This window comes from Choloepus didactylus (assembly GCF_015220235.1).
Source record: "Choloepus didactylus isolate mChoDid1 chromosome 11 unlocalized genomic scaffold, mChoDid1.pri SUPER_11_unloc6, whole genome shotgun sequence".
NCBI lineage: Eukaryota > Metazoa > Chordata > Mammalia > Pilosa > Megalonychidae > Choloepus > Choloepus didactylus.
This window is the reverse complement of record NW_023637583.1, coordinates 158923-182116: the sequence shown is the minus strand read 5'-3', so window position 1 is coordinate 182116 and position 23194 is coordinate 158923. Positions and strand designations below refer to the sequence as shown.

The 23194-nt window shown below is 37.9% G+C and overlaps 1 protein-coding gene and 1 pseudogene across 3 annotated transcripts in view; one reads left to right on the top strand and one right to left on the bottom strand.

The window, feature by feature from the left end:
* LOC119524741 (zinc finger protein 596-like) overlaps nucleotides 1-23194 on the bottom strand; it is a 48367-nt gene that overhangs the window by 7159 nt on the left and 18014 nt on the right. For all 3 annotated transcript variants that reach the window (XM_037823414.1, XM_037823415.1, XM_037823413.1), the window contains 2 exons: nucleotides 2796-2877; nucleotides 1372-1498 (listed from right to left, as the gene is read on the bottom strand). In XM_037823414.1, the coding sequence (XP_037679342.1) occupies nucleotides 1372-1498; nucleotides 2796-2877 (209 nt within the window). The remainder of the gene's footprint in view (nucleotides 1-1371; nucleotides 1499-2795; nucleotides 2878-23194) is intronic.
* On the top strand, nucleotides 10215-12394 carry LOC119524742 (annotated as a pseudogene).

Genomic DNA, 23194 nt, shown 5'->3' with positions numbered 1-23194 from the left:
ATGCATGGTCAGTTTACTAAAATGCCATAATTACATGTAACCTTGACTAGGGAGTGAGAACTTGTTTGTACAGGTTAGCATGAAGCCCTGATACAACCCAGAGTAATTTGGGCACAGAATAAAAAGTATTTACAAAGCCCCCTTAAGGGACTGTGCAAAAATGTGGGAATATTAAACTTCCCCAGCTTGGGGACCACCAGCTTAGTGGCCGAGACCTCAATCTTGGGGCCTTCCCTTACAAAGTTTGATACTGCAAAGGAGACGCTAATCCTACTCATAATTGTGCTTAGGTCACCCCCAGAGGGCCTCTTTTCTCAGATGTGGCCTCTCTCTCTCTAAGCTAACTTGGCAGGTAAACTCACTGCCCTCCCCCCTACATGGCACATGACTCCCAGGGGTGTAAATCTCCCTGGCTATGTGGAATGTTACTCCTGGGAATGAGCCTGGATCCTGCATCATGTGACTGGGAAAGCCTTTTGGACAAAAAGGGGGAGGAGATTTGAAACAAAATAAAGTTTCAATGGCTGAGAGATTTCAAAAGGAGTTGAGAGGTCATTCTGGGGGTAACTCTTATGCATTATATAGATATCCCTTTTCAGTTTTTAGTTTGCTAGAATAATTAGAAGGAAATAACTGAAACTGCTGAACTGCTATCCAGTATCCTTGATTCTTGAAGGTGATCGTATAACTATATAGCTTATATGGTGTGACCATATGATTGTGAAAACCTTATGGTGCACACTGCCTTTAACCAGTTATACACAAATGAGTAGAGAAAATGAGGACAAAAAGAAAATGAATAATACGGAGGAGGGAGATATGGAACATTTTTAGTGTCCTTTTTTACTTTCATTTTTATTCCTCATGCACAACTATATGACGATACTGTGAACAACTTTTACACTTTGGATAATTGTATGGTATGTGAATATATTTCAATTTAAAAAAAGTAAATGAGGGAGGAGGAGCGGTGTAGGATGCTTTGAGTGTTCTCTTTTAATTTTATTCTTATATTCATTTTTATTTTTTGGAGTGATGAAAATGCTCAAAACTTGATTGTGGTGATGAATGCACAACTATATGATGAAACTGTGAACAACTGTTGCAACACTTTGGATGATTGTATGGTATGTGAATATATTTCAATAAAATTACATTAAAAAAAGAAATAGGCAAAGAAATAAATTGTCCTAGGTAGCAGTTCATGTTTTAAATAAAACTAAGATTAAAAATAAAAAGCATAAAAATATAATAAAGAACATAAAAAGAACATAAAGCCATATGGGAAAGCTGTTCCAAACATTTGCACAATAGATCATAGATGATACATTAATAGATGATAAATGGATACGTAGATAAACTCTGACTCACCCACTGAAACCAGATGACTGATGATCTCTGCCATCACATCTCTGAAGAGCTTTTTCTGTGATTTGTTCAGGAGAGCCCATTCTTCTTGGGGAAAGTCTACAGCTACATCTTTAAAGGCCAACGACTCCTACAACATCATGGACATTTGGGTTCAGACAGGGCCACCCTTACCAATATTCAGAGTAGGATGTGCAAGATCTTAGCACTGAGAAAGCAGGGGCTATATGTATATAGAAAGCTCAAAAGTGAGTTTCAGTCAGATCATTCTCAGAGTGGAACTGCCATCTGCATTTGCAATACACACACAGATGCATACACACACTGAATATAAAAACTTGATTACAAAGGAATATCACATAATATGTGGTACGGTATAAGCTGGAAAATTTGCAATAACTGAAAATCATGACTTTCAGAAGGAGATTATACAATTTGCACTTGAGCAATCATTAAAAAATTAGTCTTCACTGATTCCAAGTAAATATAGACTCCAGAATGCAATCAATATCCATGCCACGCCACTTTTAAGCCATTAGCACAGTTAGATTAGTACCCTAGATGACCTTCCATTTTGATCTTTCCCTGGGACCTGCAAACACCCATTTTCATTGTCTTTGTTTATCTTCCTCTCACCTATCTTTCCAAGAGTAAAATAAATCTCTTCATTTGTGCTGGTCTTTCCAATTCTTCAAAAAATTTCCAGGTTAATTTTCACATTTTATTCTACTTACTATAATTCTGAATGCATAACCAAAATAAAAAAAAATACTTTCTATTTATTGTTTCCATTTATAAAATGTGAATAAAGTTATAGAAAATGGGAAATTGGGTAATTGGGGATGAGTAAGTAGAATGGTAGTTTTCAAAATGTGCAAAATCTTAAGAAAATTAAAATAGAGAAAAATAAATAAATAAATGATCCCTCTTTTACTGTTACCCAAATCACATTTGTGCTCCTCAAAAAATGTACAGCCTGCCACCTTAGCATTTGCTAACACTGGACTGATTAAACTCACCTGTTGAACCCTCAGACTCCCTACTGATTGTAATCATCTACTCCTATTCATCTATCATTTATTTATACAACATGGGTAAGCCAATTGGAGGCATGATATTATGAATGGTACATTACTTCTCCAAAGTGGCCATGGACTAGATGAAAAATAGAAAACCTCTTGCAGCTGTTCATTGAACAAATGGCCTTAGTGGAGCCTGGAACAACTTAGTATAACATTAGAAAGAAGATTATTTATTGATGAACCCCTAACCTTCCATGATCATCCCAGAGGCAAGGATAAACTTAACTGCAGCTTAGAGACCTGAATGGCTCCCAAATGCCTTAGAACACTCAAGCCAATAGGAGGAATCTGACCATTGCTGGCAACACACATTTAATTTCCATTAGAAAAGAACTGTGTACTCACCAGTGGTTGCATTGCCAATAGTTCAGCTGACATCTGCCTTACCCTTGCACTTCCATTATGAGAAAAGTAGAAGTTGAACAAACTGAGAATGGAGAAAGATGCCATGAGACTCCAGTCTTGTGCACAATTTCCAAACCCACCTATCGTGAATCCCAGGCCATCACCTGGGAGTAACCCCATCCAATCATTGGAACATGAGGTGTGCTCCAATTGAAATATGGAGAGGACCCTCATATTCCAAAGCCAAATGTAAAAATGTCTTCACCACTCTGGCTAATAAAGAGGATATGAATAACCTCATTGTACAGACAAAATTTTTAAAATTTATTTTTAATTGGACCATGCTCTTCACAAGGAGTTGTCAAAATTATTTTTGTATTATTAAGATGCAGCATTAATATAGTACTTTAAAACTGATGAAACTATATGATATTAACTGTAATCCATGTTTACATTAGGGCTCACCATTTGTGCTGTATGGCTCTATCTTTTTTTTTTAAGTTTTAATTCAGGTAAAATACATAAAACCTGAAATTTACCATTTTAACCACTGTCAAATATACAATTCAGTCATGCTAATTACATTGGCAATGCTGTGCTACCACTGCAACCGTTCATTACCAAAACTTTTCCACCATCCCAAACAGAAATCAAAGCATAAACTCTCCACTCCCTACCTCCACTGCAGTCCCTGGTAATCTGTATTCCAGTTTCTGAATCTATTCATTTTGGATATTCTAGTGAATTCATATATGTGAGATTATACAATATTTATCTTTTCTATCTAGCTTATTTCATTCAACATGCTGTATTCCAGCTTCATCTGTGTTATAGCATGTATCAGAATATTACTTATTCTTAGGCTAAATAATATTCCATTTTATGTATCTGTGTTTTGCTTATCCACGCATCTGTTTATGGACAGGTGGGTTGCTTCCATCGTTGGGCTAGTGTGTATAATGCTGCTAGGAACATCAGTGTGTAAATATTTGTTCAAGTCCTTGTTTTAATTCTGTTGGATATATACCTAGCACTGAATTGCTGGGTCATACGGAAATTCTACTCTCAGCTTTCTAGGAACTGCCAAAGTGTTTTCCACAGTGAGTGCAACATTTTATATTCCCAGCAACATTGAATGAGTGTTATTTCTTTACATGTTCTCTAGCAATTGTTATTTTCTATCTTCTTAAAAAGTAGCTATTGCAGATTAAATTCTGTTCCCCACAAAAGGCATATTCATGTCCCAATTCCTGGTCTTGTTGTGAACCCATTTGAGAATAGGACTTCTGAAGATATTAGTTAAGGTGCCCAAAGTGAATGAGGGTGGGCCTTAATCCAACATTGCAGAAGTCCTTATAAGCAAAGGAAATTGGACACAAAACAAGGAGCAGACAGAAGCTGAAAGGCAGTGGAGCATAGACAAGAAATGAGAACACTCTGCTGTCTGCATTCCTATGGGATGGAAATGCTAAGGAACCCCAAGACTGCCCACCAACCTGAAGATAGCGACCCAGATGAGAAGCAAGCCTTCTAGCACCCGAAAGCATAAAACAATAAATTCCTGTTAAGCCAACCCATCGTTTAGCATTTGTTTTAACAGATAGAAAACTAAAATAGCAGCCATTCTATTAGGCATAAAAGGGTATCTCACTTTTGTTTTGATTTGTATTCCTAATGATTAATGATGTTGAGAAAACCTCCATGTGCTTATTGGCCATTTGTACATCTTCTTTGGAGAAATGTCTTTAAGTCTTTTGCCCACTTTTAAATTGTGTTGTTTGGTTTTATGTTATTGCGTTGTAGATTTCTTTACCCATTCAAGGTAACAAACCCTTATTAGATGTGGTTTCCAAATACTGTCTCCTATACTCTGGGATGTATTTTTACTTTCATGAAAAAGTCCTTTGATACTCTAAACTTCTAAATTTTGATGAAGTCCCATTTTTCTCTTTTTCCTTGTGCTTTTGGTGTAGAGTATAAGAAACCATTGCCTACAATAAAGTAATGAAGATGCTCCCATTTTTTTCTAAATTATGGCTAGAAGAGCCATATTTATAAATTATAGTTTTGTATCAAGTACAACAAAAAGGTGAGAGGGGCAGAGAGGTATATGAACAGTAGTATGTGTGCTAAATTTGTACAGAAGAAAATGTAATTATTATAGATTTGGGATGTTAAACTTAAGTGCTGACAAACACAAAGAAAATAACCGAAAATATATAGAGAAGGAAATGAGAAAGGATTCAAAACTGTACACTACATATATTAAATAAATGTGTAAGTAGATATTAACAGTGAAATTAAACAAAAAATATGTAAGACTTACAAAGACCAAATAGCAAAATTGCAAAAGACAGTCCTTCATTAACAGTCACTACTTTAAATGCAAATGGATTACATACTTCAGTCAAAAGAAAGATTGGCAGAATGGATTAAAGAAAGCATAACTACATTATATACTGTTTGCAAGAGACATACCATATTCAGACACAAGTAGACTGAAATTGAAAGTTTTGAAAAATAATTCCACACTAATAGTAATAACAAGAAAGCCAGGGAAGAGATGAAATAAACTTTAAGCCAAAAGAGGTCGATTCAACAAGAAATTACAATTATAAATACATATGTGTGTGTGTGTGTGTGTGTGTGTAACAGTAAAGACAAAAAATATATGAAGCAAATATCAAGATATTAAAGGAAAAATAGATGCTTCTAAAATAAGTATTACACCACTTTCAATACAGAAGAGAACATCCACAGAGAAGATCAGTAACTAAACAGAAGACTTTGATGATAGTATGAACCAACTAGACCCAGACAATTTAACCCAACAACAGCTGAACAGGCATTCTTCTTTAGTAGACATATGGTCATTCTCCAGGATGAACTATGCTAGGTCGCAAAATAAGACTCAATAATTCTAAAAATACTGAATTCAGGCAATGTATCTTTTCCACAATGGACTACAGGTACAAATCAATAACAGGAAGCACTAGAAAATTCATATACATATGATTTTTAGATCTCTGATTTGAGATCTTTCTTATTTTCCTATGTAAGCATTTAGAGCTATAAATTTCCCTCTCAGCACTGCCTTTCCTGCATCCCAAGGCTTTATGTTGTGTTTTCATTTTCATTTATGATATATCATTCACAATATTTCTTAATTTACTTTGTGATTTCTTGTTTAACCAACTGGTTGTTTACATGTGTGTGGTTTAAAGGAAATGAATTAGTAAGCAATAAACCTCCCAACAAAGAAAACCCAGGACCAGATGGCTATGCTGGTGAATTTTACTAAACATTCAAGGAATTAAAACTAATCTTCAGGGAGAACCTAACCTGGCGGCTAGGTGAGACAGGGCAAAAAAACACCTCCATGAAAAATACTAGATAAAAGCCAGAAAATGACCCAGAACACCAGTTCCAGCAATGCACCAACCGGACAAGGTCTGCTAAATCCATGGAGACTGTACATTTGGTGAAACCGGGAGTCTGCATTCTGAAAAGACTGAGTGAGCCGGCTGAAAGTCTGGTGGCCACACAGCAGTGTGGGGAAACTGTGGTTTGGCATTTGAAGACGGACTAGTTCTTTTAAAAAAAAAAAAAAAACCCGGGAGTGGCTGCGGATACGGCAGTGAGAACCACTCAGTGAAGCACGGCAGGAGCAGGCTGTGCCAACGCCTCAGTGTCTGGCATGGAGGATAGCCCATCCCACATCCGCTGCTGATTGTCTCAGGGCCAGGGGGCAGAGGGGAGCCAAAAGGAGAAAGAAACAATGCCCCTTGCAGCCATCTCCCCAGGGGGCTGGGGACGCTCCTGCCCAGGGCCAGAGCCATAGCCCTGAGCCGCACCAAGGGTCCCAGTGTGACAGCAACTGTTTCCTGCAGCACCGCGCACATGCCACAATATCGGCCATGGACAGTGGCCTTTAGTGCACCCACAGCTAATTGTCCCAGAGCTGGGAAGGCAGAGCTGTGCAAAAAGGGGGAAATTAACATGCCCCATTCAGCCACCTTTACAGCAGGCTGGGAATGCCCCTGCATGGCCCAGTGGCCCAGAGCTTCCCTGGAGGCCAGTGTGCACTTGAGACATAGCACAGCCTTCCCTCAGAAGAGGTCCTGGAAGAGCACGGCTGAGAAGGGAGACCGACTCAGAAATCCCAGGGACCCTATGCCAATACCAAGGACTTGTGGGTCAGAGGCAGAGACACTCTGCTGCAAGACTGAAATGAAGGCTTAGACTCTTACAACAGCCTTAAATCTCTGGGAACACCTGGGAGATTTGATTAAAGCTGCCCTGCCTCTCTAAGCACCTAGATACATGCCCCACATTCACGGCGGACAGCACCAACAACACACCCAAACTTACTGCACAAATTGAACCCCACAAGAATCAGATCCCCACACAACACAAAGACAAAGTTGGGGAGAACTGACTTGAGGGGAATAGGTGACTCGCGGACACCATCTGCTGGTTAGTTAAAGTGTACACCACCAAGCTGTAGATCTGACAAATTAGAGATTGGTATTTTTTATATCCGGAAAGAACCCTATCAAATAAAGCAAATGCCAAGTGGCCAAAAACAACAGAAGATTTTAAAGCATATGATAAAACCAGACGATATGGAGAACCCAAACCCAAACACCCAAATCAAAAGATCAGAAGAGACACAGTACTTGGTGCAATTAATCAAAGAACTAAAGACAAACAACGAGAGCACAGGATATAAAGGACATAAAGAAGACCCTAGAAGAGCATAAAGAAGAAATTGTAAGAATAAATTAAAAAATAGATGATCTTATGGAAATAAAAGAAACTGTTGGCCAAATTAAAAAGATTCTGGATACTCATAGTACAAGATTAGAGGAAGCTGAACAACGACTCAGGCTCCTCAAGGACCAGAGAACGGAAAATGAAAGAACAAAAGAAAGAATGGAGAAAAAAATCAAAAAAATCAAAACAGATCTCAGGGATATGATAGATAAAATAAAACATCCAAATTTAAGATTCATTGGTGTCCCAGAAGGGGAAGAGAAGGGTAAAGGTCTAGAAAGAGTATTCAAAGAAATTGTTGGGGAAAACTTCCCAAACCTTCTACACAATATAAATACAAAAAAGCATAAATGGCCAGCGAACTCCAAATAGAATAAATCCAAATAAACCCACTCCAAGACATATTCTGATCAGACTGTCAAATATTGAAAAGAAGGAGCAAGTTCTGAAAGCAGCAAGAGAAAAGCAATTCACCACAAAGGAAACAACATAAGACTAAGTAGTGACTATTCAGCAGCCACCATGGAGGTGAGAAGGCAGTGGCATGACATATTTAAAATTCTGAGAAAAATTTCCAACCAAGAATACATTATCCAGCAAAACTCTCCTTCAAATTTGAGGGAGAGCTTAAAATTTTCACAAACAAATGCTGAGAGATTTTGCTAATAAAAAGACCTTCCTTACTTCTGATACTAAAGGGAGCCCTACTGACAAAGAAACAAAGAAAGGAGAGAGAGAGAGAGAGAAATTTAACAGACATATATAGAACATTACATCCCAAATCACCAGGATGCACATTCTTCTCTAGTGATGACGGATTTCTCTCCAGAATAGACCATATGCTGGGACATAAAACAAGCCTCAATAAATTAAAAAAAAAAATTGAATTTATTCAAAGCACATTCTCCAACCACAATGGAATACAAATAGAAAACAATAACCTTCAGAGACTCAGAAAATTCACAAACACCTGAAGGGTAAAAATGAGGGGGAGATGAAAACATTCCCAGATAATCAAAAGCTGAGGGACTTCATCACCAGTAGAGCAGTCCTATAAGAAATGCTAAAGGGAATTGTGCAGGCTGAAAGGAAGGGACACTAAACAATTGACTGAAACCACATGAAGAAATAAAGATTTCCAGTAAGGATCACATGGTAAATATAAATACCAATACTACTGTATTTTTGATTTGTAATGCCACTATTTACTTCCTGCAGAATCTAAAATACATAAACTGTAATGATAAATCAGTGTGGTTTTGGACTCAATGTAAAATATGTAATTTTTGACAAGAAAGGTGGGGGAATAGAGGAGCATAGGAACATAGTTTATGCGTCCTATTGAAGTTAAGTTGGTATCAAAGAAAAACAAGATTGTTATGGATTTAAGATGTTAAATTTAAGCTCCACAGTAAACACAAAGAAAGTATCAGAGAATATGACCATAGAGATGAAAAGTAGAATATGGGTTATGAGAAGTGGGGGAAGGGGCAATGGGGGGTTAAGAAATGAGTGTAGGATTTCTGTTTGGGGTGAAGGGAAATTTCTGGTAATGGATGGTGGGAAGATGATGGCATTGCAACATTCTAACTTGTGCATTATCATATATATGAATCTAAGAAATTATCTTATGATTCCTAAAAATAAAAATGGATATTTCGTGTCATAACATGAATGTATGGCATTCCAAACATCTTTTTTTTTTTTTTTTTTGGTATATTAAACAACTGAGACATTTTTTTCTAAACATGTTATTTAGTGGTTAAATACATTGTAATCTTTCTTTCCAAATTCTTCTATGTTCCTCACCATACTCTGCGGATGAAGAGAAAAGAAAATATTTTATAGGATTGTTTACAAGTTTATAATTTTAAATCTTATACATTAAGATAAATTATAACAAAACAGTGTGGCGCAAAATAAGAAGTTGAAAAATGAGAATATATTCTTTGTAGAATATGACTTTAGGAATATCACTTTATCCATCTATACCACTGTCAACATTATCAGAAGACATCTGGTCTGAATTTTAATATGTGTGAAGCCAAAAAATTCAAAGTACTTCTTTTGAAGATTTTAGAACTCACTACTAAATATCAGAAAAGAAACATGTACAAACCTGTTAGTGCTATTTTCACTAGCTAAATTATTTCTTGTCTTTTTTTTTTCCACTTAGATTACTGAAATAAAAACAACATGCTAGATGATGTTTTAGCAGAAATAAGTCTATAAAACTATTTCTGCATCACATTTTCTTCTTGGAAAAAATTCTTCGAACCAGTCATCTTAAACCCTACAAATTGTTCTCATGTTAAAATGACTAATACTATGGGTGCCCAATATACAGGTTGTATTTTTCACTAACAAATTTTTATTTAGTTCTCATTAAAAAAATAAAATCTTTGGGGCGAGAGAGACGGGAGCGTCGGCGGGTGGAGGTCGGTGGTAGTGGTGGCCATAGGGCCCCCACACCAAGCACCCCACCACCTCCAGGTGCCCTTCACCACCTCCTTTACTGCCTCCCTGGGTGCGTGGCTGGAATGGAAAGGGTGAGCGGAGGTCTCAAAGAGGGCTTCTTCGCCTCCTTCCCTGAGCTCGCGGCAGCTGTGGCCACAGCAGTGGTGGGAGACGGGAGCGGCCCCCATGGATGACAAGGCATTGACCAAGTTGCTAGACCACTGGGTCCAGCTGAAGGAATGTCAACAGCTTAACAAGAACCAAGTGCAGACGTGTGAAAAGCCTAAGGCTATCTTAACGAAAGAATCAGACAGGCAAGAACTTTCTTGTCCTGTTACCAACTGTACAGACATTCATGGTCAACTCCATAATTTTAAGGAACTCATTAGAATTGGTGGGAAAATCACCAGGTTACAAACTATTCATGGATGACTAGTGTGCCAGTTTGAATGTATTATGTCCCCCAAAACACCATTATCTTTGATGCAATCTTGTGTGGGCAGACTTATTAGTGTTGATTAGATTGTAATTCTTTGAGTGTTTCCATGGAGATGCGACCCACCCAACGGTAGGTGATGACTCTGATTAGATATTTCCATGGAAGTGTGGCCCTGCCCATTCAGCATGGGCCTTGATTAGTTCACTGGAGCCCTATAAAAGCTGAGACAGAAGGAACTCACAGGTTGCTGCAGAGAGAGAGAGTTTGAAGACGGCCATTAAAAGTAGACTTTTGCTCCAGAGAAGCTAAGAGAGGACAAACGCCACAAGAGCAACTGAGAGTGACATTTTGGAGAGAAGCTGAAGCCTAGAGAGGAACGTCCTGAGAGAAAGCCAATTTGGAACCAGAACTCTGGAGCAGACACCAGCGTGTGCCTTCCCAGCTAACAGGTTTTTCAGATGCCATTGGCCATCCTCCAGTGAAGGCACCCAATTGTTGATGTGTTACCTTAGACATCTGATGGCCTTAAGACTGTAACTGTGTAACCCAAGAAACCCCCTTTTATAAAAGCCAATCCATTTCTGGTGTTTTGCAAAAGGGCAGCATTAGCAAAGTGGAACAACTATGTTGACAAAGGTTATGTTTCCAGGGAGACTGAGACTCTTGTTGTGGCATTAAAGGTGCATTATCCAGAATGCATGTTTCCATATTGAGAGGAAATCATGAAAGCTAACAAATTACCCAAGTATATGGCTTTTAAGATGAATGTCTACAAAAGTATGGAAATGCCAATGTTTGGAAATATTTCACAGATTATTTGATTATCTTCCTCTTACAGCTTTAGCAGATGAACACATATTCTGACTCTACGGTGGCCTCTCTCCATTCATAGATACAGTGGATCATATAAGAGCTCTGGATCATTTATAAGAAGTTCCACATGAGAGCCTAATGTGTGATCTGTTGTGGTTGGATCCAGATGATTATGGTGGGTGGGGTATTTCTCCATGTGGTGCTGGCTATATCTTTGAACAAGAATTTCTGCAATGTTTAACCATGCCAATGACCTCAAGCTGGCCTCTCATGCTCACCGACTTGTAATGGAGGGATACTATTGGTGTCATGATCAGAATGTGGTTACTTTCTTCAGTGCACCCAATTATTATTATACTTGTGGAAACCAGGCTGCTGTCATGGAGTTAAGATGATGCTTGATGTGATTGTGAAAACCTTGTGGATCCCACTCCCTTTATCTAGTGTATGGATGGATGAGTAGAAAAATGGGGACAAAAACTATACAAAAATAGGGTGGGATGGGGGATGATTTGGGTGTTCCTTTTTACTTTTATTTTTTATTCTTATTCTGCTTCTTTCTGATGTAAGGGAAATGTTCAAAAATAGATTGGGGTGATGAATGCACAACTATATGATGGTCCTGTGAACAGCTAATTGTATACCATGGATGATTGTATGGTATGTGAATATATCTCAATAAAAGTGATAACTCAAAACTTTTTTTAAAAAATCAGTCAACCATAGATCTGGAGGACTTCTAGTATTTAAAATGGTGAGACAATAAATTGCTGTTCTTTAAGTCAACCTATTGTGTAGTATTCGTCATAGCAGCCCTGACAAAACAAGACACAGTCTAATCCCATTTTGGCATCTGCTTTATGAAGAACCTAAATTAACACAAAAGCTGTTGCTACTGTGTACAAAATTTAGTTCTGAGCTTCCTGGAAATCAAAGGAAAAAAATAAAGGAAACATTATATTACCAAACAAAAAAAAAAAAAAAAAAAAACTGAATTTAATTAAAAAACAAAAAAAAAGATGACACTTGAAAATATTCCTTCCTTCAGTTTGACCCAGCACCTTGCCATGGGGAGCCTTGTGTTACTCAGTGCACCCCAGACTACTTCGTGTAAGTTGCTCCTCAGAAAACCTGCCTTTGTATGGGGAAGTATACCTGGCTTTTTAAAATATATACATTTAAAAACAAACAAAAAAGCAATAGTAATCTATGTGTTTCTGTAACAAATTGACATTTGGCTTAGCATTAAACCACATCAATAGACCAAAATGTGCCACACTAACGATGAGCATTTAGCACAACTTGAGACTGAAATTCAGTACTACACTATGTTCTAGATCAGTCAGTCTTAACAGTTTGTCTGCAGTATTTGGAGTAACCATTTTTCTCTGGACTATTCAAACAAAAATGGTAACTAACTCCTTTCTCTCCTTTTGCATTTATCTGAAAATTTTAGTTATCGTGTTTAACTGGCATGGATTAATACAGTTGGAATTTTATTTTTAATGAAAATTCACACAAGCTAACTTCTACTTACTCCACTATCACCTTTATTTTATTGAAATGTGTAATGAACTGAAGAAAAGATTCTTTTTGGAATATGTTGCCATAACATTGAAAGAGATTTCCGTTCATTTAAACTAAATTACTATTTTACATTGATCTGCACATTTCTGTTTATTTGTCATGAGAGCGCTTGCATCCTATTTGGTATACTGAGCAAATAAACTTTCTATTTTAAACAGACAAAAAGAAAATCTTGAGGTTGGCTCTAAGATGGAGGCATAGAGAGGAGTGGAAGCTAGTTTGTCCCCCTGGAACAACTAATAAACAATCAGAAACAACTAGTAAATAATCCGGAATAACTGTGGGGGGACAAACATGACCGTCCACTCATCATCCACCAACCTTAATTGGGAGGAAAGCCCAAGATCGTAGCATAAAATCTGTAAGTAAAAACTGCAGACCCGAGCTGAGAGCCCCCTCCCACCATGGCTTGAATTGCAAAGCAGCACTCTCTGAGCAAGTGAATATAGCTCAGCTGAGCTCCAACTGGGGTTTTAATTAACAAAAGTGGACTGCTCAATTTAAGTTACAAATCGCCAACAAGCAGACAGAGGTTTTTGGTGATGACTGACCTCGGAGAGCCAGAGGACCTCTCTGGGAGGGAGGGGGAGCCCAGAGGACAGGGTGCTATCTCTGGTCGATGGGTGAAAACAAGAATGCCCACGAACTGGCCCTGAAGAGGGGATTTCTGTCCCTTTTTTGGCTCAGTGGAGAAAGCCTCAGCCATTTTCAGTTCCCAGAGCACTGACCCAGACAAGGGTGGAGACAGCACAGGCAGAGAGACTATTCAAATGCTAATGACCTCTCCCTAGGGTGGTATCTTCCCTAAGAGGAAAGAGGTGGGGCCCAGCTCTACTACCCGCCTTCCATTCAGAACAGGACCCCATAGCCTGAGGGAAAACAACCATGGGCCACATCTCCTTACACCAGTCTGGAGCTACAAGCTGACAAGCACCACCTGCTGGGCAGAAAAGCACAGTGACTTGAGGCCTCACAGGGTGCATCAATCTTCTAAGACACACCCTCAGGGATACAAGATACTATTGTCTCCTTCTGAGACCTGAGCCTGTTCTGGTCTGGGAAAACCTGGTTGGGGTAACCAAGGAAATCAGATGCCTAGACAACAGAAAACTACAACCTACAGTAAGAAAAATGAAGTTATGGCCCAGTCAAAGGAAAAACTTACACTTCAACTGAGATACAGGAATTGAAACTAATAATAAGTCAATTCAAAGAGTTCAGGGAAGATGGCAAAAGAGATGAAGCATATAATGAAAACACTGAGCAAACATAAGGTAGAAATCAAAAGTTTGAAAAAACAACTGGCAGAATCTATGGAAATGAAAGGCACAACACAAGGATGAAAGACACAATGGAGACATACAATAGATCTCAAGAAGGAGAAGAAAACACTCAGGAACTGGAGAACAAGAAACCTGGAAGCCTACTCACAAAAGAACAGATAGAGAAAAGAATGGAAAAATATGAGCAACATCTCTGGGAATTAAATGACAACACAAAATGCAGAAATGTACGTGTCATGGGTGTCCCAAAAGGAGAAAAGAAGGGAAAGGGGGTAGAAACAATAACAGAGGAAATAATCAATGAAAATTTCCCATCTCTTATGAAAGACATAAAATTAGGGAGCCAAGAAGTACAGTGTACCCCAAACAGAATAGATCTGAATAAGCCTACGCCAAGAATAATCAGATTATCAAACGTCAAAGATAAGGAGAGAATCCTGAAAGCAGCAAGAGAAAACCTATCCATCACATACAAAGGAAGCCTGATGAGACTATGTGTGGATTTCTCAATAGAAACCATGGAGGCAAGAAGGAAGTGGGGTGAAATATTTAAGATCCTGAAAGAGAAAAACCACCAACCAAGAATCCTATATCCGGCAAAACCATCCTTCAAATTTGAGGGAGAGCTTAAAATATTCTCTGACAAACAGACAATGACAGAGTTTGTGAACAAGATATCTGCTCTACAGGAAACACTGAAGGGAGCACTGCAGATAGAAAGGAAAAGACAGGAGTGAGAGGTCTGGAACACAATTTTGGGAGACAGTAGCACAACAATGTAAAAACACTGAAAAGATGACTGTCACTACGGTTGAAAGAGGAAGGTTAGGAGCATGTGGGACACCAGAAGGAAAGAGGTAAGATAAAGACTGGGACATATAACTCAGTGAAATGTAGGGTGCTCAACAATTGTGATAAAAGATAGAAATATGTTCTTACATGAGGTAGAACAAATGAATATCAACATTGCAAGGTGCTAAAAAATAAGGTGGGATTGGGGGGAAAATATAATCAATGCAAACTAGAGACTATAATAGAAACATTGTACTATCATTCCTTTAATATAACAAAGGCAATATGTCAAAGCTAAATGCATATGAGGGGTGACATAGGGGAAGGGTATGGGACTCTTGACTCATTGGTGACGTTGTCTGACTATAATACTTTAGTTTAATGCTATCTTTCCTTTTGTTGCTTCCTAGCTGTCATGTTTTGTTTTTTCTCTTTTTCTTTTTCTTTTGCCTCTCTACCTTATTTGACTCTTCTTCCTTCTTTGTGGGAGAAATGGAGATATCCTTATATAGATAGAGGTGATGGTGGTGAATACATAAATATGTGACTATACAGAGAACCATCGATTACTTAGGACGGAATGCATGGTGTATCAACAAAACCATCCTAAAAACAAAAACATGGGTTGATGAAGAAACCTTAAGAGCACTATATTGAGTGAAATAAGACACGTATAATGACAAATATTGCAGGATCTCACTGATATGAACTAATTATAATATGTAAACTCATAAACATGAAATATGTTACCAGGACATAGATTGAGGCTAAAGAACGGGGAGCAGTTGCTTAGTATGAGCAGAATGTTCAACTAGGGTGAACTTAAACATTTAGAAATGGACAGAGGTGATGACAGCACATTGTGAGAATAACTAACAGTGACGAATGGTGTGTGAATGTGGCCGGAAGGGTAAGCTCAGAGTCACGTATGTCACAAGAAGGAAAGTTGGAGGTTAAAAGATGAGAATGTATAAAACAGTGAATCTTGTGGTGGACAACGTCCATGCTTAACTGTACAAATATTAGAAATGTCTCTCATGTACTAGAACAAATGTATGACACTATGACTAGAAGTTAATAATAGAGGGGAGTTCTGGTTTGCTTACGCTGCCAGAATGCAAAACACCAGAAAAGGATTGGCTTTTATAAAAGGGGGTTTATTGGGTTACACAATTACAGTCTTAAGGCCATAAAGTGTCCAAGGTAACACATCAGCAATCAAGTACCTTCACTGGAGGATGGCCAGTGGTGTCAGGAAAATCTCTGTTAGCTGGGAAGGCACATGGCTGGTGTCTGCTCCAAGCTCTGGTTACAAAATGGCTTTCTCCCAGGACATTCTTCTCTAGGCTGCAGTTCCTCAAAAATGTCACTCCTAGTCACTCTTGGGGTGTTTTTCCTCTATTACTTCCCCAGAGCAAAAGTCAGCTTTCAGCAGCTGTCTTCAAACTGTCTCTCATCTGCAGCTCCTCTCTACTCAGCTCCTGTGCATTCTTCAAAGTGTCCCCCTTGGCTGTAGTTCCTCTTCAAAATGTCATTCTCAGCTGCACTGCATTCCATTTGTCAGCTCATTTATATGGCTCCAGTGATTTAATTTAGACCCACCCTGAATGGGTGGGGTAACACCTCCATGGAAATTTCCAATCAGAGTCATCACCCACAGTTGGGTGGGGTAGATCTCCACAGAAACACTCAAAGAATTACAATCTAATCAACACTAATATGTCTGCCCACACAAGATTGCATCAAAGATAATGGCATTTTGGGGAACATAATACATCCAAACTGGCACAAAGGCCATAAGAAAAAAATATATACCTATTGCAAACTATATACTACAGTTAGTAGTATTTTAACATTCTTTCACCAACAGTAACAAATGTACTATACCAATACTATAAATCAATAATGGAGGGGGGTGGTTAGGAGTATGGGAGGATTTGAGTTTCCTTTTTTTGTCTTTATTTCTTTTCTGGAGTAATGAAAATGCTCAAAAAATTGAAAAAAAATTAATTGTGATAGATGCACAGCTGTAGGATGGTACTGCACGCAACTGATTGTACACTTTGCATCTCTGGAAAATTGTATGGTATGTGAACAATCTCAATAAAAAAATAATTTTAAAAAGGAGAAAAAAGACTAGGGGACACACCAAAAGACACCGAAAAAAAATCTTGCTCAAACTCTTCCAAAAAATTAAAGAGAGACCCTGAGACCAGCATCACTCTAATATCAAAGCCAGATAAACATATCACAAGAAAGGAAAATTATAGAAAAATAACACTTATGCATATACATGCAACAATCTCAAAAAACAGAAACCACTGAAGTGACGCCAACAGCACATTAAAAAAATTATACACCATGATCAAGTGGAATTCATCCCAGTACGCAAGCATGGTTCAATATAACAAAACCATTAGTGTAATGAATCAAATTAATAGAACAAAGGGAAAAAATACATGTTCAGCACAGGTGATTCAGAAAATGACATTTCCAAAAGCCAGCACCCTTTCTTGATAAGAGCACTCAAAAAACTAAGAATAGAAGGAAACTTCCTCAATGTAAAAAAGGAATATATGAAAACCTACAGGCAACATCATCCTAAAGGGTGGAAGACTGAGTCTTCCCCTAAAATCAGGGAGAATGTTCTTCAACATTGTGCTGGAAGTTCTAGGCAGAGCAAATGAACAAGAGAAAGAAATAAATGGCATCCAAATTGGAAAGGAAGAAGTAAAACTCTCCATTTGCAGATGACATGATCCTATACAGAGCCTTCTCCTTTCTCTCCCTAGTCTTTATTACAACTCTCATAATCCTTGAGGTCATTCATATACATTTATTTGTCATTATACATTTATCTGTTTGTCTTTCTCACTGCTCTGATTGCATAAAGCTATTCCCCGAAGGCTCAAAGGGACACAACATAGACATAAGGAAAAAAAAAAAAAAAGGAAATATAGAATGTAAGCTTTGTATCAATGATGAATTTCTTGAACTTCTTAGCTGCGTTTAATGGGATTGCATAAAAGAATGTTCTTGTTCATGGGAATTGTATATGTGAATTATAGTGTATGTTCAAGGATGTGTGCAGCTTGCTCTCATATGTTCAGAAGACAGAGCAATAGATGATGGATGATAGGGAGGGAGGGAGGGAGGAGGGAAAGAGAAATGGTGATGTGACAACATGTTAAAGTTGGTGGGTTGGGGTATCGGGGGAGGGGGGTCAGGGTATGCTGGAGTTCTGTATATGGGGTCTGTATTGTTTTTGCAACTGTTCCTATAACTTTGAATTTATTTCAAAATAAAGTTAAAATAAATAAATAATAAAAAATAAAAAAGTAGTAGAGCTGAGAAAAAAAAACTATTCCCTGAATGATTTATTATTCTTTTGTAATTTTCATACTAAAGAATAACAAATCCAATGAAATTGTATGTCCCGAGAAATTGTATATCCACAATACACTAACCTGACCTCAAAATGCTTGAAGACCCATATGTCTGTAGTCAAATTCAACAATTAACTTCTGATTCCAAAAATCTTTTATGAAATCAGTAAGGACAGAGCCTCCTGACTTAAAATTTTCTCCCTTTCTAACCAGAACACAAGTAGACTAAAAAGACAAGGGAGCCAAGTCTTTTTAAGGGCCTCTACCAGTCTGGAGGTCAGAGCTTCTTTCTTCTAATTTTGATGGTGGATCTCTACGCAGTTCATAACTTCATCAGTCCTTAACCCAAAAATATACCCCGATAAACTCAGGCGACACTCAAGACAACACAATCTTGAACACAATCTTTTCCTTCAAATTAAAGTAAACCATATAGTTGCAATCAAGGAAAACAGATTGTGCCCTTTAAAGTCCTTCAAAAGGCCTCAAAATCAACCTTCATAACTTCTCCCCAGAGTTCTTTCTGTGTTGTGGATATTGTTTGTGGTGGGCAGTACTTTAGAGAATACAGCAAGAAGATCCCTATTACTCTTCATTTCTAAGAGGAACTGAAATCCACTAACAATCTCTCAGGCTGTAGGCACCAGTGTACCTAAATTACTAGAAATATTTGTGCTAAAAACATAGTCAAGGAAAAATATTTTCATTGTTCTGAAGCATGTGTATTTTACCACTGAGTAAAAGAAGACTATTGACTGTAGATGTCTTCATGTCAGATTTAGCTTATGATCTAAGAACTGTAAAACGCTTTGAGCTTCAAAATATTTGGGGTTCCCAGAATAACTGATCTAGTTTCATTATTGATTTTCCTAATAGGATATGCACTAATTTTTTAATTAGATCCAGTTCAGGAAAATGTATTGCATTGAAATGACACTCTCTCTGTAGTTCCTCCTTTTTAAAAAAAAAATCAAGTAATTTAAAAAAAAACTTGATTTTTTTTTAACTTTATTTTTTAATTAAATTCAGTTTTATTGAAATACATTCACACACCATACAATCATCCATGGTATACAATCCACTGTCCACAGTATGATAACACAGTTATGCGTTCATTACCACAATCTATCTCTGAACATTTTCCTTACATCAGAAAGAACCAGAACAAGAATAAAAAATAAAAGTGAAAAAAGAACACCCAAATCATCCCCCCATCCCACCCCATTTGTCCTTTAGTTTTTATCCCCATTTTTCTACTCATCCATACACTAGATAAAGGGGGTGTGATCCACAAGGTCTTCACAATCACACTGTCACCCCTTGTAATCTACATTATTATATAATTGTCTTCAGGAGTCCAGACTGCTGGGTTGGAGTTTGGTAGTTTCAGGTATTTACTTCTAGCTATTCCAATACATTAAAGCCTAAGAGGTGTTATCTATATAGTGCATAAGAATGTCCACCAGAGTGACCTCTCGACTCCATTTGAAATCTCTCAGCCACTGAAACTATTTTGTCTCGTTTTGCATCCCCCTTTTGGTCAAGAAGATACTCTCAGTCCCACGATGCCAGGTCCACATTCATCCCCGGGAGTCATATTCTGCATTGCCAGGGAGATTTACACCCCTGGGAGTCAGGTCCCATGTAGGGGGAGGGCAGCGAGTTCACCTGTCGAGATGGCTCAGTTAGAGAGAGAGAGGGCCACATCTGAGCAACAAAGAGGTACTCAGGGGGAGACTCTTAGGCACCATTACATGCAAGTTTAGACTCTCCTTTGTGGTAATGAGCCTCATAAGGGCAAGTCCCATGCTCAAGGGCTCAGCACATCAAACAGCCAGTCCCAATGTTTGTGACAACATCAACACCAGTCCAGGTGAGGATGTCCAACACATCCGCACCTTCCCCCAGATCCTCGGGGCTGGGGAGGGGGAGGCTGTAAATATATTTTTTATTATCTGCCCAAATTACTCTGGGATGTGTCACTATTTCCCTCCAGCCTATACTAACCTACCGTATCTCACTTCCTATTCAAAGTTCCATGCAATTGTGGTGTTTGAAGAAATCGACTGTAGAGTTGTACTGTTGATTTTTTTTTAAAATCAAGATAATTTATGATACAAACATTCCCATTTCAACCACTCCCAAGCATATGTTTCAGTGGGATTACTCACATCCGTAACGTCATGCTATACTCACCAACATCCATTTACCAGAACTTTCCAATCACCCCAAAGAGAATCCCTACACCCAGCAATAACTAATTATTAAAATGAAAATTTAAAATTTGAATGTCAACAGACATATCTTGATATAAAGAAAAAAAAATTTCAGAAGCAAAATCAAGCAATGCATTTTCAATTAGGTACAGGCATTTGATTCTAAAGTAATACGGTATCTTTTTTTAATTCACTCATCTGAAACTTAAAAGTTATAGTCTGAACTATTTTATATACATGAATTTTAGGTAATTACTCCATTTTCATGGGTTTTTTATGTATTACTATGTTTTCAGCCTAGTTACACTACAGTAATTTTTAGGCAAGTGATTATCTCTTTTTGACAGAAATGTGTATAAGTTACAGGTCAACTCTGAGCTAGCCTGTCCAAGGACATAAAGTTTTACTACCAAGTAGGACAGTCTAGCCCTTTGCAGTTTCAAAGCTACTTTGCAAGACACAAATTTTTTTTAAAATATGCAGAGATATTTCACCTACATTATCCAATGTATTGTATTTCATTTTGGAGAAGGAAAACTCTCTTAAAATGCAGATATTCTGTACCAATAATTGCTCTGAGGTTCCTTTACTCAGCTGCTGGCTGACAGGTAAGGTCAATCATTAAGGTTTGAATTAAACAAGGAGAAGTTCTCATAAGATGATGAGTCCACCTTAGGTACTGATGAAGAAGCCCTGAAATATCCCAGTGGAGAATTTTATGTGCAGGTCTCTGGCTCAGACGTGAGATTTGGACTGGAAAGTTTAAGTGTTATAAACATAAAATGAAAAATAAGGGGAAAGGAATGGAAGATATTGCCTAGGAAAGGAATGATTGGGACTGACTCCAAAATTTAATGTTTGAAAAGAGCCTGCAAATACCTAGAAACTGGGGCCAGAGAAATCCAGGAGAGTGTTTTGACCTAGGTGACCAGGACACAGATGCATTTTTTAAGGAAAGAATTAGAGAATTTATTGAGGAATCTTGTAGGATGAACAGGTTTCAGCGGACTCACTGAGGTGAAGGTAATCAGCCTCAAGGGTCATGGATTAAAGTGGGAGCAGCTTAAACCATACCGGAAGGCACTGACAAAAAAAGGGAAGTGGGTGGATTCAAAATTTAATTACCTACCACAATGTAATACACAAATTTATTGCCTTCTCACTAAGAATTGGAATTTATGAGTGGAATTCAAGGGTTTCAATTATTCTCTATTTTTAGTGGATTTTTTGTTCTGAATATGGTTGCAAATATACACCTATGCTTATATGAAAATACTTTCCTTTTTATTAAAAAATACTTGCCATTATGGTGCATATGACTATACGCATATTTTAATGTAGGAATTTTCCATATAGCATCACATACTCTAAAGAAATAGATCTCAATGCCTCTGCACACTGAAATCACCTGGGAGCTTTATAAAAGTTCTACTGCCTTGGGTACATCATCAGAGATTTGGATTTAACTCTTCCTGGATATGGCCTAGGGATTTAGTTTGCAAAGTCCTCAGGTGATTTCACACAAGCAAAATTTAAGAACCACTTCCCTAAGGAGCTGAGATCCCAAACAGCACCTTAGTATTCACAGTATGTAGTAAATGGTTCTGCAGCATGAGGGTGTCTGGGAGATGGATAGAAAAGCAGAATCAAGGGACCCAGCCCAGATTTGCTGAATGAAGATCTGCATTTTCACAGGAGCACAGGGGATTTAAATACATGATGAAGAATGAACCGCACTGGTTCAGAATTCACTTCGATGTACATAAAACCTGTACGGAATAATAAGGCTACTGCCACTGCCTCATTTTTGCTTCAGATCCAAGCAAATCTCAGATGAAAAGACAAAATACAGACATTGTAAAGAAATCCCAGAGATTTTGCCTACACAGTAAGAGTCAGGTACTCTGAGCTTGAAAGTAAGCCCTACCCCACAATTTCCTAAAGGTTTTTCCCTACTTTGGATGTAGGCTTACAATAAAGAATTTTTAGTTTAAAATATAGAATAATACAGCCAAGCTAAGGATGACAACCTAAACTTACAGTTTCTCCACATTTTCATCCACACTTCCCAGACATAACAATTTGTAAATAGTTTAACTCTTCTTGTGCATACCTCCAAGTTTACATTATACGCATTCATTTCATGCAGTTATTGAGATATATTGGCACACCATACAATCCAAAAAATATCATCAATGGCTCACAGTATCATCATAGTTGTGTATTCATCACCACAATCAATTTTACAATCTTAAAAAAAGAAAAAAAAAAAACCCAAAACACCCCATTCCCTTTACACCCCCCTATTATTGACCCTAAGCATTGGTTGGTATATTTGTTACTGTTGATGAAAGAATATTAAAATATTACTGATTATAACTCTACAGTCGGTTTGTTCAAACACCACAATTACATGGAACTTTGAATAGGAAGAGAGATACAGTAGGTTAGTACAGGTTAGAGTGAAATGGTGACACATCCCAAAGTAATTTTGGCATAGAATAAAAATATATTTACAGGGCCCCCCTGAGGAGCTGGAGGAAGGTGTAGGAAGTGTTGGACTTCTTACCTGGACTGATACTGATGTTGTCACAAACATTAGGACTGGTGGTTTGGTGTGCTGAGTCCTCTATCATGGGACTTGCCCTTA